Source organism: Echinops telfairi, unplaced genomic scaffold (genome assembly GCF_000313985.2).
Source record: "Echinops telfairi isolate 266 unplaced genomic scaffold, ASM31398v2 ScPeMD7_18;HRSCAF=68, whole genome shotgun sequence".
Lineage (NCBI taxonomy): Eukaryota > Metazoa > Chordata > Mammalia > Afrosoricida > Tenrecidae > Echinops > Echinops telfairi.
This window is the reverse complement of record NW_022103915.1, coordinates 54,171,543-54,187,734: the sequence shown is the minus strand read 5'-3', so window position 1 is coordinate 54,187,734 and position 16,192 is coordinate 54,171,543. Positions and strand designations below refer to the sequence as shown.

The window sequence follows — 16,192 nt, the reverse complement described above, 5'->3', positions numbered from 1 at the left end:
AAAATAATTTATAAATTATCAAGGGTTCATGAGGGAGGGTGGGAGTGGGAAGGGAAGGAGGAAAATGAGCTGATACCAAGTGCTCAAATAGAAAGCAAATGTTTTGAGAATGATGCGGGAAACAAATGTACAAATGTACTGTACTTGACAGAATGGATGGATTGTGATAAGAGTTGTATGAGCCGCCAATAAAATGATTTTTTTTTAAATGCAGCATCTGACAGGAGGCCAACATCAAATATGAGGAGAGGTTCAAGATGGGCAAAAACAAGTGATTCTTCCAGAAGCTGCAATTTTAGATTCTTTTGGTTTCAATCATTAAAAGTAATAAAATCCCTATACCTGGTAGCTACATGTATGATTAGACTTGGAAAAGGAGAATATTCATGGAATTAGAGACAGGATAGTAGTTAACGATGTGTGGGAAAATCTAAAATAAAGTTAAACCTTAAAAAATAAATAAATAACTTGACATAGCAAGTTATTTAGATACATATTACTTATCATCCTGAACTTCAAAAACTTTGCATAAAGCACATGTTAATTATGTTCCTTGAATTACACTTCACTCTCTTATAATGTATAATTGCATTTCATATTACTTTAATTTTCAGAATTATGTCCTGTTAGCTATTAAATACTTTTAGTTCACTAATATCAGGTCATTGTGTTTAACCTTATAACATAAATGTGATTTAATCACCTATTTATGGTTATCTGATACATTGAAGCAATATTCCACAAATCTGGTTCTGTAGAGGCCATTAATTATTTCCTCATCAGTTCTTCTACCTCTTATACCCTTTATCCATCCCATTCCATGGTTTGTAATCTTATGTAGTATCCCCAACTTCATTAGCATGTTCTTCATGTGATCCTTGTTAAATACCATCCCTGAAAATAGCTTTTTTCCAGCTGACACTTTTTGCCATATCAACCCCTTTCTCAATTTGTAGGAAGAACTGTCAACCAATTGTATGCTTCTCAATAGTATTTATCAATGGTACACAATCTGATTGAGTAATCATTGGCTATGTTAATAGTTTCCAATTTAAGGGATGAATCGGCACTTTTTTCTTTTGCCCTTGTCTTTCCTTATATGTGATCTCTTTCAAATCCCATATTGATAGTCCATTGATGTCTCCCAGTTCAGTGACTTTCAAAGCTCCCCAAACCTCCAGTTTCCATGTGAGCCAACCAGTAACATGGCCACAGCTCTTGAAAATGAATTCTTTTTTTAAGACAAAAATTTTAAACCAGTTTTTCCATTATAGAAAGGAGCCTTGGTGGCACAGTGATTTAAGTCTTAAGGTGCTAACTACAAGGTTGATGGTTCAAACTCTCCAGTTGTTCCACAGGAGAAAAATGAGGCAGTCTGCTCCTATAAAGATTTATAAATCTGAGAAACTCTAGGAAGCATTTCTACTCTGACCTTTTTGGGGTCTCCATGAGTTAGAATCAGTTTGATGTCAGTGTGTTTGGTTTGGACCCTATATGTCCTGAGTTTATCTCTTTATCTGCTTTTTACCTTCTTAACTTTCAGTCATTAACTTGTCTGCTTTCCCCATTTCATTAGCCTCCTAATGTCTTTTGTTCTTAAACCTCAACATAGTCAAGTATTCCTATATCTTTGCTTTCAACTTTACCAATCTGGTTCGCTCCTTTGGCTTTTATTTTTCTTCTTTTTTTTCTTTCTCGTATTAGATTGATTTCCTTTTTAAATCAGAGAATTTGATGACTTTATTTACTGTCAACTGCCTGACTAACTAGATCTCTGTGATTCTCAATACATTTTTTTAATGGCCCTTCTATTCATGTGCTCCAAATGTTTTCTATCTTCCAAATTCTTAGTCCTGTTATCTCCTCCCAGGTGATGATCTTGCTTCCTATTTTACCGGGGGGGGGAATGTCATCTACCAAATTCTCTCATCCTTCTTTTCTATATCAAAATGTCTCTAACCACATTACCTCCTGTGGCAGTCCCATAATCTGTCAATTTGAGGAAGGGGTGGAGTCTGACCTGGAGGTGCAACAGAGATAAATACCTCACTGGAGGCGGGACACACTCCCAGCGAGACATTTCTGTTGACAAGACACATGGAACTATGCTAGAGCCCTGGCGCTGGAGGAGCAACATGGAGACCCATGCCAGCACTGAGATGCTTACACTGCCACTGGATCCACAAGACTTTCCACCCACTGGCCTGTGTTCTTCCTGCATTCGGTGTCATTACATGTGTTCTATGAGTCTGAAGAGGACTTTATAGATTGGTATTGGACATATGGGCCAATATCAGACTTAAGGACTTGATCTGGACTGGGCTGGAATGTTTTCTCAAATTCAACTGCTCTTGAATATAAAGCTCTTTTTTTCTTTTATTGGGAATTCTTACATCTCATCACAATCCATACATTCATCGAGTGTGTCAAGCATTTTTATTTGCACATATGCTACCATCATCAATTTCAAATCATTCTCTTCGCACTTGAGCCCCATATCAGCTCCCCATTTCTTGCCCCTCCCTCACCCACCCTCCCTCACAAAACCTTAATAAATTATAGATTATTACTTTCAAATATCACATCATCCTCCATCACCCCTCACCCACTTTTCCATTGTTCATCCCCCTGGGAGGGGGTTATAGTTTGATCCTTGTGATTGATTCCCCCTTTCTCCCCCAACCTTCCCATAATCCTCCTATAAGGCTCTTTCTTATACACGAGTGTCTATGAATTTGTTTCTCTAGTCTACCCAGACTAACAACATCCATATTTCTATTTTACCAAAGATCTGGATTTAGAGTAAGTTTTCTATGAAGACCTCCAAGTTCTTCAACTGTTTTTTCTTTCCTTCTGACTCAAAAGCATGTGTCTTCCATTTCAATGTTAACTTCCTTTTTCTCAAACCATTGTAATAGTTAAGCCCCTTTGACCTTTCTCCTTCTCTCTTCTATCTTCCATCTCACATTTTCTATTTACTTCCCAACTGTGATTAACAGATTATTAAAAGATTATTAAAACCCTCAAAAGCTGTAGAGGGTTTGAGATGTTAGCCTAGTTGTAAGCTACCAGCTCATCTGCCAGCTTTATATACATATACTGACAGAAATACAAGACCTGTGGGTCAGAGAAAACTACCGATTACTGTTTATGGTAAATGATGCAACCAGAGCAATGATTTGCATTGGTTTGCTGACCCTCAGTTTCCAGGACAACACAGTGAGGGGCTGATGTGCATGCAATGATGCATGTTACAGGAGAGGAACCCTGAAATTAGGAAAATCAGATACATAAGATCTGAGTTTCCTAATTTTAGGGTGTCTTGAACATCTTTTTCTCACCCCAAAAAAGGGAGAACCCTTTTGTTTTGTTTTTAGCCAATTTTTTTAATAATCATTTTATTAGGGGCTCATACAACTCTTCACAATCCATACATACATCATTTGTGTCCAGCACATTAGTACATATTGTTGCCATCATCATTCTCACAACACCTGCTTTCTGCTTGAGCCCTTGGTGTCAGCTCCTCACTTTCCCCCTCCCCCCCTCCCCCCTTCCCTTGAACCCTTGATAATTTATAAATTATTATATTTTATCCTGTCTTACACCATCTGACGTCTCCCTCACCCACTTCTCTGCTGTCTGTCCCCCAGGGTGGAGGTTATATTTAGACTTTGTCATCTGTTCCCCCTTTCTCCCTCACCTTCCCTCCACCCTCCCAATATCGCCACTCTCTCCACTGGTCCTGAGGGGTTCATCTGTCCTGGATTCCCTGTATTTCCAGTTCCTATCTGTACCAGTGTACATCCTCCAGTCCAGCTAGATATGTAAGGTAGAATTGGGATCATGATAGTGGGGGGTGAGGGGAGGAAGCATTTAAGAACTAGAGGAAAATTGTATATTTCATCATTGCTACACTGTACTCTGATTGACTTCTCTCCTACCCGCAGCCCTTCTGCAAGGGGCTGTCCAATTTCCCCTGGATGGGCCCTGGGTCCCCACTCTGTACTCCCCCTCATTCACAATGCTATGATTTTTTTTTTTTTTCGGTCTTTGATGCCTGATGCCTCGTCATCTTACAGGCTGCTGTGCTTCTTCCATGTGGGCTTTGTTGTTTCTCAGTTCGGTGGCCCCTTGTTTATCTTCCAGCTTGTGGGACCCCAGATTCTACATATTTTGACAGCTGGGCACCATCAGCTTTCTTCACCGCATTTACTTATGCACCCGCTTTGTCTTCAGCGATCGAGTCAGGACAGGCTAGTGTGCTTCTTCCGGGTGGGTTTTGTTATCTCTCAGCTGGATGGCTGCTTGTTTTTCTTCAGGTCTTTAAGACTTCAGGTGCTATATCTTTTGGTAGCTAAGCACCATCAGCTTTCTTCATCACATTTGCTTGTGCACTCATTGTCTTCAACTACTTCAGGTGTTGTATCTTTTGGTAGCCAAGCTCCATCCGCTTTCTTCACCACATTTGCTTGTGCACCCATTGTCTTCAGCGATCGTGCCAGGCAGGTGAGTATCTCAGACTGCCGAATTGTTAGAACAAAATGAGAACCCTCATCTTTATTCAAGAAATTTACCAAAGTTCCAGGGAGAGGAAGTAGACTATGTTCTTGGAGTACCACAAGGGAATGACATTTTCTCTATCTTTATTATACTGATCAAGAAACAATTCTGCCCGCTGATCTTAAGTGAACGCTACCTTTAGTTTCCAAGGATATTCACTGTTCAGACTTCTTTGTCCAGAAGACATATGTCATGCAGAAATGTAAGATGGAGGATTGTCTCCCAACAGTCTTACTTGGGTTCCCTTCACTTCAGATATCTTTCATTGTCTGTACTCATTGCCTCTGTTTTGTTTGGAATGACTTGCACTTATGCTGAGAATTATTCCCTCCTAGATACCAATGACCTCTAACTACCCAATGAAATGGTGTTTCCTTAGCCATTCTTAGCTTTTTACAGAATTTCTTTCTTTCAACTCTAAGCTACTCTTCTGTTTTATTGTGTGTGTTTGTAACTCATAGAATTTTTCTACTCTGCACATTCCTTCATTCTGTGCTTTTTAAAAAATTCTGTCTCTTAAATGTGAAATATCACAAGTTCACTTGTGTTGTCATTCTATATTTTTCCCCTTAATGTCTTTTAGTTTTAGCTCTGTCTCACTCTGTCTCACTCACTCAAGTCAATGCCAACTCATAGTAACCTTAAAGGACAGATTCAAACTGTCCCTATAAGTTTCTGAGACTATAGACTATAACAAAAGTAGAAAGCCCTGTCTTTCTCCCTGAAAGCAGCTGGTGGTTTTGAACTGCTGACCTCATAGTTAGCTGCCCAATGCATAACCACTATACCACCAGGGCTCAGAGTAGGTGACTGTAATTTCCTCCTTAGAGCCCAAAACATACCACCTACCTTCTCAACATTTCTGTTTCTGGCTAATTTTCAAACTAAGAATAAGTTCTATATCATGACCTTTTAATTATTAGTGTGTCATTGGGGCCCTTTAGTCTACCAGTTCTTTAGATCGGAAGCTGAAAATGTGCTTTCCTGGATTCACACAATTTCATCGGTCTTAACTGGAATCCTTTGTCAATGCCTGTCCATTTCCCACATTGGCACCTAAGTAATCACTCAAACATAGAATCATGTTACAGAGTGTATGAGTGTAAAGCCACATGCTTTCGTATTTTATTCACAGTGTCCATGTTCTCACAGTTGTTTGCTCCATCCAGTTTCATCTCCCGCTCTATTCCCTAACTCTCCACCGTCATTTCACCATTTCAAGATTTACTTTGTTCTGAATTCACTGCTCATTAATTAATCATTTTCTGAAACTCCACTATGTACCAGATGTTTTGCTAGATACTAGGACTTTAAATATGTTCTAGTCTCCCTTATTGTTGTTAGGTGCCATTGAGTCGGCTCCAATCCATAGGGACCCTATCCACAACAGAATGAGACACTGTAAGGTCCTATGCCATCCTCACAGTTGTCCCAATGCCTAAGTGCATGGATGCCACCACTATGTCAGTCCATCTCCTTGAGGGCCTTCGTTTTTTTCGCTATCGTCTTCCTTTGGAAGGAAATAAATATGTACATAAATGTCATAATTTGATTGCAAGGATACAAAGTAGTCTTTCCCTCAAGCAGTTACGGGGACAGCACAAAGAATGACACTTTGGGGAGGAGACAAGTCAGGGTGTGATGTAGCAATGATGAAACATACAACTTTCCTCTAGTTCCTAAATGCTTCCTACCCCCCTCCCCACCCTGCCCCACACTTTCATGATCCCAATTCTACTTACAAATCTGGCTAGACCAGAGGATGTACACTGGTACAGATGGAACTGGAAACACAGGGAATCCAGGACAGATGATCCCTTCAGGGCCAGTGGTGAGAGTGGTGATACTAGGAGGATGGAGGGAGGGTGGGGTGGAAAGGGAGAACTGATTACAAGGATCTACATATAACCTCCTCCCTGGGGAATGGACAACAAAAAGTGGGTGAAGGGAGACGTCGGGCAGTGTAAGATATGACAAAATAATAATTTATAAATTATCAAGGGTTCATGAGGGACGAGGGAGGGGGAAAATGAGCTGATGCCAGGGGCTTAAGTGGAGAGCAAATGTTTTGAGAATGATAGCAGTGAATGTACAAATGTCCTTTATACAATTGATGTATATATGGATTGTGATAAGAGTTGTATGGCCCCCAATAAAATGATTAAAAAATTAATTAAAAAAAGAATGACACTTAAATCTGAAGGATGAATTGAAATTGCTATATGACCGACCACAAAGGCATATTCTAGTTAAAGTACAAGATATACACAAAGGCATGGTAGTATGAAATTAAACCCCTTATTAGAGGACTATCAATAAATTTAAAATGACCACACCAAAAGATTCAATGTGAATATAAAAGGATATACAAAGATGAGGGCAGATGATAAAACATTTTTATGTATCAAAAGAGTGAACTTTTTCCTAGAGTAGTATAATCTTACTCATTTTTTAAAAAGGGAAATGGTCCATCATAATTATAATTACTCAAGCAAGAATTGTTGTTAAGTCAGTTCCAACTCATAGTGACTGTGGTAGTTATATAATCGTTTGTCAATTTGAGAGGATTAAGAGTGAAGGGGTGGAATCTAGCTTACCAATCAGGTCATAGCCAATGAGGCCTGTGAGCATGGGCTTCTCCAGAGGATTCCAGGTACTCCTGTATTCCTCCTTGGAGGAAGGAGACTCGCTCTCAGCTCAGTCCCTGCAAGACATTCTTGTTGACACACAAGCCACATGGAGACAGGTTGATAGCAGCCAGAGCCTTAGAGCTGGAGAAGCCACGTGGAGACACCTTCCAGCACTGAGATGCTTACAACACTGGATCCACAAGACTTCCCACCCACTGGCCTGTGTTTAGTGAGTCTGAAGAGGACTTTATAGATTGGTATTGGACGTATAGGCTAATATTGGACTTATGGACTTGATCTGGACTGGGCTGGGTGCTTTCTTAATGTACAATTACTCTTTATATAAAACTCTTTCTTATATACATGTGTGTTTATGAATTTGTTTCTCTAGTCTACCTGGACTAACACAGTGACCCAATGTACAACAGAACAGAGCATTGCCTGGTCCTGTGCCATCTCCACAATTGTTCCTGTGTTTGAGCCCATGGGTACAGCCTCTGTGTTAGTTCATTGTGTGTATGTGTTCATCTTGTCAAAAGTCTTCCTCTTTTTTGATGCCCTGCTACTTTACTATGAATGATGTCCTTCTCCAGAGACTGGTCTCTCTTGACCAAAGTACAGGAGATGAAATCTCTCTATCCATACCTGGAGGAAGCATTCTGGTTATAATTCTTTGATCATTGATAGATAGAAAAATTTATTAATAAAGTTGTTAGGGATAAATTATATATGCATAGTCCCTAAATACTTCTCCATATATTTATTAATTACAATGTGAATCTCATAGCCTACACCTTAACCAAGTGGTCAAAACTAATATCACTGTAGTGGGACAGATATCATCATGAGCCTTCCAAAACACTGGCCTGAGAAGAAAACAGCATCACTTCTAAGGTATTCTACCAAAATCTATCATCTGAATCCAGTCCTGAGAAAGCATCAAATAAAAGCAGATTGACATATGTTATATAAAATCACCAGTCTGTATTCCTGTAAAATGTCAGTATCATTAAGTATACAGCTGTATGCAATGCATAGTCCTAGATTTATTTATCTCTTCTATCATAAAAGACATTATTGAAACAGCTGGCAAATTCTGAATAAAGTATTTAATTAGTGTTATAAATTAGTTATTTATCCATATTTAATTTTCTAATGTTTATAATTACTCTGTTTATTTGAGAGACTTTCCAATTTTAAGGACGTGTGCACTGAGGTATTAATGGCTAAAAGCATCATATGCAATTTACTCACAAATTTTTTAATTCATATATAGAGAAATGGGACTAAAGTAAAAATAATAACATTTTAACAGGAAATGTAGAAGAGTATATTGGAATTCATGTTGTTATTCTTGCAACTTCTCTGTAAATCAGAAATTATGTCAATATAATACCCAAAAGAAAATTTAACTTCTAAACATGTAGATAAGGTTAAAAATAGTGGCAGAAAGATCAATTAAAAGGCTGTTATGATAATCCACAGTGGTAGTAGAGAGAGAAAAAGAGATGCATCTGATGATGATAAGTGGTAAAGTTAGAGACTAATAGCTTAGACTCCTGAATCACACCCAGCTTCTGTTAGATGGCAGAACTGTTAACCAAAAAACAACAGATATGTTTAGATGCAGTATCTGCCTGAATATGCACCTTCCTAACCCCCTTTTATAACTTGTCTCATGTTACCTCCCTTTGGAAGGCCTCTCTGACTCTGCAGTCTTCCCTCTTCCCAGACTTAACTAGTCATTCTGTCTTCCTGGATTTTGTAATAGTATCTTTACCTTTGTATCACAGTGTATCAAAATAGATGTTTTGTTTTTCCCATATACTGACCATGAGAGAACAAACAGTAGTAGTGTTTATGAATTCATGTCACCTTCCGGAGTAGGTTCTCAGCAAATGTTTGAATGGAATCAATGAATGTTTGAATGAATTAGTACCTGTACTAATTTTCATCATGGTTTGAATTTGCCTCTTTCTTTCTAGGCCCCAAAGTCTCATACTCTATTTCTGTAGTCTCATAGCCAGCATTCCTGCTTCTAGTGCATTGCTCTACTGTAGTAGTCTATATATGCATGTCACATTAATGAAAATGTATAATGTGAAATGCCTATGTACAAACCATCAATATCTTCTCAGATCTTAAAAATAAAGAGCCTTGATGGCTCTTTGGTGTAGGTGTTGAGCTGATAACCTCAAGGTTGGAGGTTCAAGCTCATCAACCACTCTGCAGAATAAAAATGAGGCTGTCTGTTCAGAGAAGATTTGCATTCTCAGAAACTAGGTGAGCTAGAGTCAATAGGAGAGTACAGGAAATCTTGAAATTTCCACAGACTATGCTTCAGAATATAAAATGTTTATTTCAAATCCTAACCTAATTTTATTCAACAACCATTTGAGCATTTATTTAATGCAACACTTTGTGAAGAAAATTTAGTAAATGAAATAAATATATACCCATTATTTATATACTCACCTTTTGATCTCTTACTTCTCTTTACTATTTAATTTTCATCATAAAGGAAAACTACTTTGGGGGAACATTTATTCACATTTAAATAAATAGTTCCATTTAGGATAAAGAATGAGTAATATAATGCAGTTTAAAATCAAGCTGCCCAACACATTGTCTGGTAAAGCTGAAATAAATATCTGAGTAGAATTAATACTATTTAAAATATTAATGGTAGAAATTTAAGATTATAACAAAGAAATTCATAAATCTATTTTTTAGATTTATTTAAAATATTTTTTTAGCCTTTGGAAACCTGTTTTTTATTTTCGTTTTTTCCTTTCTTTATGTAGTTCAACTGCTAACATTGGAACTTTATTTGGTATTAGTATTTGTAATTTCATAATGCCTATTTTGAAACAAAGTCAAGATCAGTTAATAATAATTCACGTTTTCAACACTTTGTTTTATACTCTCTTTATTATAGGTTATATGTAAAGTCAGATGTGCCACTGAACTTGACAAACACAAGTAAGTTTCACATCAAGATGTAAAGTTTTTTCACAGTAGCCATCTAGAAATAGAAGGGAGTGATAGGTGAGAATTCCTCAGCAATTTTATCAAAAATCATGTATATTGGTTCAAAGGAAGTGAGCTGAGTAACCCATAGTGCAGATCTCCCCTCTAATATCTTAGATCCTCAATCACTGCCTAATACTGCTTACTGTGGTTTTTCTGCTCTGCTTCAGAAAGCGCTTATAGAGTCCATAGATACTGCATTGCATTACACTATTTAGGGTTAAAATGTATGTTATAGCACCAGGAAATAAATACTTCTTTAGTACTGATTAATCTCAAAATGGTTATGTGAGCTGGGGAATCAGGAGATTTTGTTTTCAGACTCTGCTCTCCTTATTTACGAACTTGCTGACTTTCCAACTCATTTACCATTTCTAAGGTTTGATTTCCTAGCCTACTTTAGTTAGTGAAATTTTTAGATAATTTCAAGGTCCTTTTGGATCTCAATTTATAATTGTGTCATTATTAAACATGAGAGAATACTAAGATCTAAACCTTTCAAACTAAAATGGACTTTCCATGTACACTTAATAAGGTTGTTTGTTACAGATTTGATACAGATTAAGCGTTATTGCGTTCAATTTACCATGTATAAACTATTTCCAAAGACAGACAAACCCTTATGATTCACACTGTTGAAAGTGTTACCAAGTAGAAGATACTACAATGTCAACTAAATTTCTGGATTGTAGGTATTTAATTTGGTTATGAAAATATTTTAATTGTGATTACTTTCACATAGGTAACTATTACCACCACTTGATAAAAAGACCACACCTTAGCTAGATATTTTTATGAATGGTCTAATTTGCCTTTGGTCGTTGGCCAGTGCAAATGGTTCAGCACTTAATTACTAGTCAGAAGGTTAGCAATCCAAACCTATTCATAGACGCCTAAGAACATATGCCTGGAGATCTAATTCCGAAAGGTCACAACCTTGAAAACACCATGCTCTGCTCTGCACACATGGGGTTGCCTGAGTCATAAGTGACTCGGTTATTCCGTATGCATAGTAAATATACAACTTCATAAAAGGAGGAGCTTGAAGCCCTACATATATTGTCCCTATATTTTTAGTCAAGTTTTAAGGCAATGTTTACTATAGATAATCAGAAATTATTAAGACTTAACATTGTTTAAACCACATTTTGTTTTATTATTAGAACATTAATTTAAATTTAGGTACAGTGAATTTACTTTCCAGGAAAATTATAAAAATCTAGTAATTCTTAAGACAGAAAGATAAATGAAAACACGCTTAATATCCAAGTCACAACCATTAGTCTCTCTTCACCTATAGCAGCAGAGAAAGAAGAGTCAGGAGTAGGAATGGTGTCTGACTATCATTAGTGATCATTTTGCTAAAAATTCTACAAAAGAATCTTGATCAAAAGAGGAAAACACAGAACAGACTTTCAAATTCTCATAGTCTCTAAACTTTCTGGAGCCATGGAGGCTGGATGAACCCTTGAAACTATTGCCCTAAGATTATCTTTAAACAAACCTAAAGCACCGACGAAACATACAACTTGCCTCTAATTCTTTAGTTCTTTAATACTCCCACCTCCCCGCTCCATGACTTCAATTCTACCTTATAAATCCGGCTAGACCAGAGGATGTACACTGGTACAGATAAGAGCTCACCACACGGAATGGAGGACAGATAAACCCCTCAGGACCAATAATGAGAGTCGCAATACCAGGAGGGTAAGCGTAAGGTGAGCGAAGAAAGGGGAAACTGATCACAATGATCTATATATAACCCCCTCCCAGGGGAGACGAAGAACAGAAAAGTGGATGAAGGGAGACAGCAGTTGGTGTAAGACATAAAAAATAATAATTTATAAATTATCAAGGGTTCATAAGGGAGGGAAGGTGGGAGAAGGGGGAAATGAGCTGATACCTAGAGCTCAAGTAGAAAGAAAATGTTTTGAAAATGATGATGGCAACATATATACAAATGTGCTAGAAACAATGGATGTATCTATGGATTGTGATAAGATCTGTAAGCCCCCAATAAAATGATTTTTTTAAAAACCTAAAATATCTCCTAAAGTGTTTTAAAAACCAAACCATAGCTTAGCTTAATTTCTAAAAGATATCTGCCTTGAGTATTATGCATTTTTAAAATCTCTTTTAAGGGATAAAATTGATAACAGCAAGTCAAAAGATTAGATAGGAACCTTAGGGGCAAGTGAGTATCTTAATGAGGGAGAACCATTTCAGAAGAGGAGGAAGAGAATAGGCCGTGCAACTTGAAGCATGTAATAGAAGTTGCTGAGTTTTGCATGGGGAAACTGCTGCATTGGTGGATGTTTGCTGTGTGTATCCTCAATAGCAAATTTTATTTCAAAATATACCTAATAGTTACAAAAATGAACAGTTCAGGATTACTTGAAACTGATGTTTAGATAGTCTTATATTAGTCTTCCTAGTAGAAACAACTGAATTGAAGGTCATATGAGATTATTTCTGAATTAATGCCATTTTTAAATAGTTTAAAGACTAAAGTCAATACGGTAAAGATAGCCCAAATAACTTTGGGTCATTATTGAGTTTGTATTTAATAATATCCTAAACATTTTAGACCAAAGGAATTATCATATCTAAAATAACAAGCTAATTCAGATAAATTTAATGTCTTGTTAGTTTTATGAACATCTAACAGATTTGTATTTTTCCTTTCAGAATTCTTCTGCATTTGGGCTTTCTGTTGGCAAGCCTTCTCTTTTTAGTGGTGAACTTGACTTGTGCAATGCTACTCCATGGAGATGTCCCAGAAAATCAATTGAAATGGACTGTATTTGTTCGCGCACTAATTAATGATAGCCTGTTTATTCTTTGTGCCATCTCTTTAGTTAGTTACATATGCAAAGTTACAAAAATGTCATCAGCTAATGTCTACCTCGAATCAAAGGTATGTATTTTTCTTAAATTTGAACTTTTACCACCAATAACCCTAACCTCTCTACATTGACTTCTTTGTTATTGTCATCCTTCTCCCATTGGATGCAGACTTGTTACCTTGATTTTCTTCATTCCGTCTTTCCAGACACCAACTTCTGTAAACTTTCTTGTTTAAAATTTATCTTGATTCATATATTCTTGACAGAGAAGAAAGCAGAAAATAAATTGACAAATAAATAATCATGGCTATTAAGATATTCTATGAACTTAACAAAAAATATTGATAACTAATTGGAATGGTGGAATAGCCTTTGTTGAGTGCTTATGAAAAACAACTTTGAAAAAGTGACATCTGAGCCAAGAACTGAATACAAAGAAGGTGTTACATGCCTGTCTGTAGGAACTGCAACTTGGTCATGGGGAACAACATATACAAAGGCTATATGGTTGGCGTGAACTTGGTGTGGGTTGTGTGATGAAGATCTGGAAAAATAAAGCTCATATGGCTGAAACAGAAAAGAGGAGAGAAGTAGATGAGGTCAGAAGAATAGCCAGGGATCAGGTTATACAAGGGGACTTCAAAGAGTTTGTGGACATTTTTATAACCTTTTAATTATTTTTCTAACCTTTTAATTGTATTTTGATGGTCTTTTGAAATCTTTTGTATAAGGCCTTCCAAGGAGTTGGAGATTGAAAAAGTCCCCAAAGTCCAACTCTTACAATATGCTAGGCTGCTCTGTTTCCCCACTCTCCTCCCTTGAGTCGATCCTTCACATTTCTGGTTCTGAGAATCAGAAAAGATTGAGGAAATGTCTCATGTGGTGATAGGTATTGTTCAGTCCAAAATCCAAAGGTCAGACAGAGGTAAGCCAGATGCTGGAGCCAGAGGCTTTTGCTGGCAATGTGATCCCTCCTCCCCTTTCTCAGAGGGCTGATTTTATGCCCAGCAGGGTGGCCCTCCAGGGAACCCTGTTCACATTTACTCACGGGTGAATCTTATCAGTATCTTCACCCACGGTCTTACCAAACCCCTGCAGGGAATGGTCATTTGGCGGGAGTTAGAGACTTTGGCTAGAAGAGCCATATTAAATAATTCACTATCCCTGGACTATCTCTCTTTTGTTTTGTTTTGTTTTGTTTTTCTTTCTGGAATTTCAACAGGCAAAGCCACCTGGAAGGCATACAAGGGACTTCTATAAGTACTTTTTCACAGTTGCTTTCCGTAACCACCCAACTGACGCTATCCACCCATTCCAATTACTCTTAACTCATTTTTGTTAAATTCATAGCATATCTCAATAGCCATAGTTACTTATTTGTTTGCAAATTTATTTTCTGCTTCCCTTTCCTGAAGTAGTTCCCTTGTTTATCTTATTCATTCTTAACTCCTTTTGTCTAAATAATACCTGACACATAAAAACCACTGCCCCAGGTCAATTTCAACTCATAGTAGCACTGGATAGGATTTCCAAAGCTGTAAACCTTTAAGGGAAGCAGTTGCACCTCTCTCCTCCACAGCAGTTGGTTGGTTGGAGCCACTGATCTTGTGTTTAGTATCACCACCTGGGCTCCTTAGTACCTGTTATTAGTAGGTGTTTGGTATTAGTAGGTGTTATGTAAGTATTTTATTGAATAAATATATTCCATGCTTCCATACAGTGTTTACCAGAGGTTCTTTAGCTTAGTAATCAAATGAGTTTTTACAACTGAGTTGTGTCAAGAGAAAAATTGAATCAATAAATATGCCCAAGTTCACAGTTAAACCAGACCTCAAACTCAAGTCTGACTACAGTTCTCTGTTGGTATTTGCTTTATAACCATGCACTGACTTCATTTACATGACCCTATATTTAGTTATTTGGGATATAATCTTGAAATAGTTTTGGTATGAGTGAATATATCTCTATGCTTCTTCATGACATTATTTCAAATACATTCTCACTAGCTTTCCGTACTATTCCCCAAAGGAATAAACCACTTCATAATGCTATGATCATATGTATATGTCTCCTGGGCTTCACTAGTATTTGGGTTCAAATTTTGTTTATATTGGTTTTTTTAATTGATGTATCTTAAAATTTTTTAACTTGAATTGTTTAACTACTTTGAATATATATTTCCACGTAGGTAGATATGGATAGATATTTACTATCCACATCTTTATGGATAAGCTATTTCTGAATGATTTATTGAACACAATGTGGATATTTATTCTTTAGGTATTTGGCATAGATTTTTTTGTTTGGATTGAAATATATCGCCTTTGTTGAAAAAGCTAACATTCGTGGGTGTGCTTAGTTGTAGTTAAGTTTTATAATCTTATTAAAGATTATAGAAGTTTCTTAGCAACTTTGATCCTGCTAAAATTTGGGGGGGTTAGATTTACTCTACAACTAGAGTAAATTATCTGACTTGATTTCCTTGTGTTCTTTGGGTGCTTGAGATAACCCCTATTATGTCATTTCCTTTAACTTTTTAAAATTTTGATTATTACTGTATTACTTAAATTTTTATTAGACCTAGACATGAAGTAAAAGTAGCCAATCTGTGTGTGTGTGTGTGTGTGTGTGTGTAAAGTTTTAGAATATAAACTAGTTACTTTATAAAATGAGATGGAGAAGTAGTAAGAATGCAAGCTGTGGAGTCGGATTACCTAGATTTAAATCAGAGCTTTGCCATCTACTAGTCATATGACTGTGGTGCTTCAGTCGCTCAGTCTATCTTTAAACCGGAGATAAGAATAGTACTTTCTCCATAGTCTTGCTGCAAGGAGAGAATGAAAGAATGTGTGGTAAGCAATAGTATGCTTCCTTGCATTAAATAATAAATAAATAATGGTAGCTGCTGATTTCTTCATCATGCAATTTGATATAGCTTGCATAATAGGCATGTTATTACTTCAAAGCCTTGAAAACATTCATTCAATTTCCATTTAGCAGAAAAGTGTTGCTTGACAAGGTTTTGTGTTTGCTCTGCCTTTTTCTTAATATTTACCTATTGTTATGCCATTTTTATTGCAATCAAACTTACTGTTGTATGAAATATAGGCAGTTATCCATGAT

General features: G+C 36.8%; 1 protein-coding gene across 2 annotated transcripts in view; it reads left to right on the top strand.

Moving 5' to 3' along the window:
- Positions 1-16,192, top strand: part of GPR137C (G protein-coupled receptor 137C) — a 78,057-nt gene that overhangs the window by 29,096 nt on the left and 32,769 nt on the right. For both annotated transcript variants that reach the window (XM_045287956.1, XM_004698588.2), the window contains exons 2-3: positions 10,132-10,175; positions 12,912-13,140. In XM_045287956.1, coding sequence (XP_045143891.1) covers positions 10,132-10,175; positions 12,912-13,140 — 273 coding nt within the window. The remainder of the gene's footprint in view (positions 1-10,131; positions 10,176-12,911; positions 13,141-16,192) is intronic.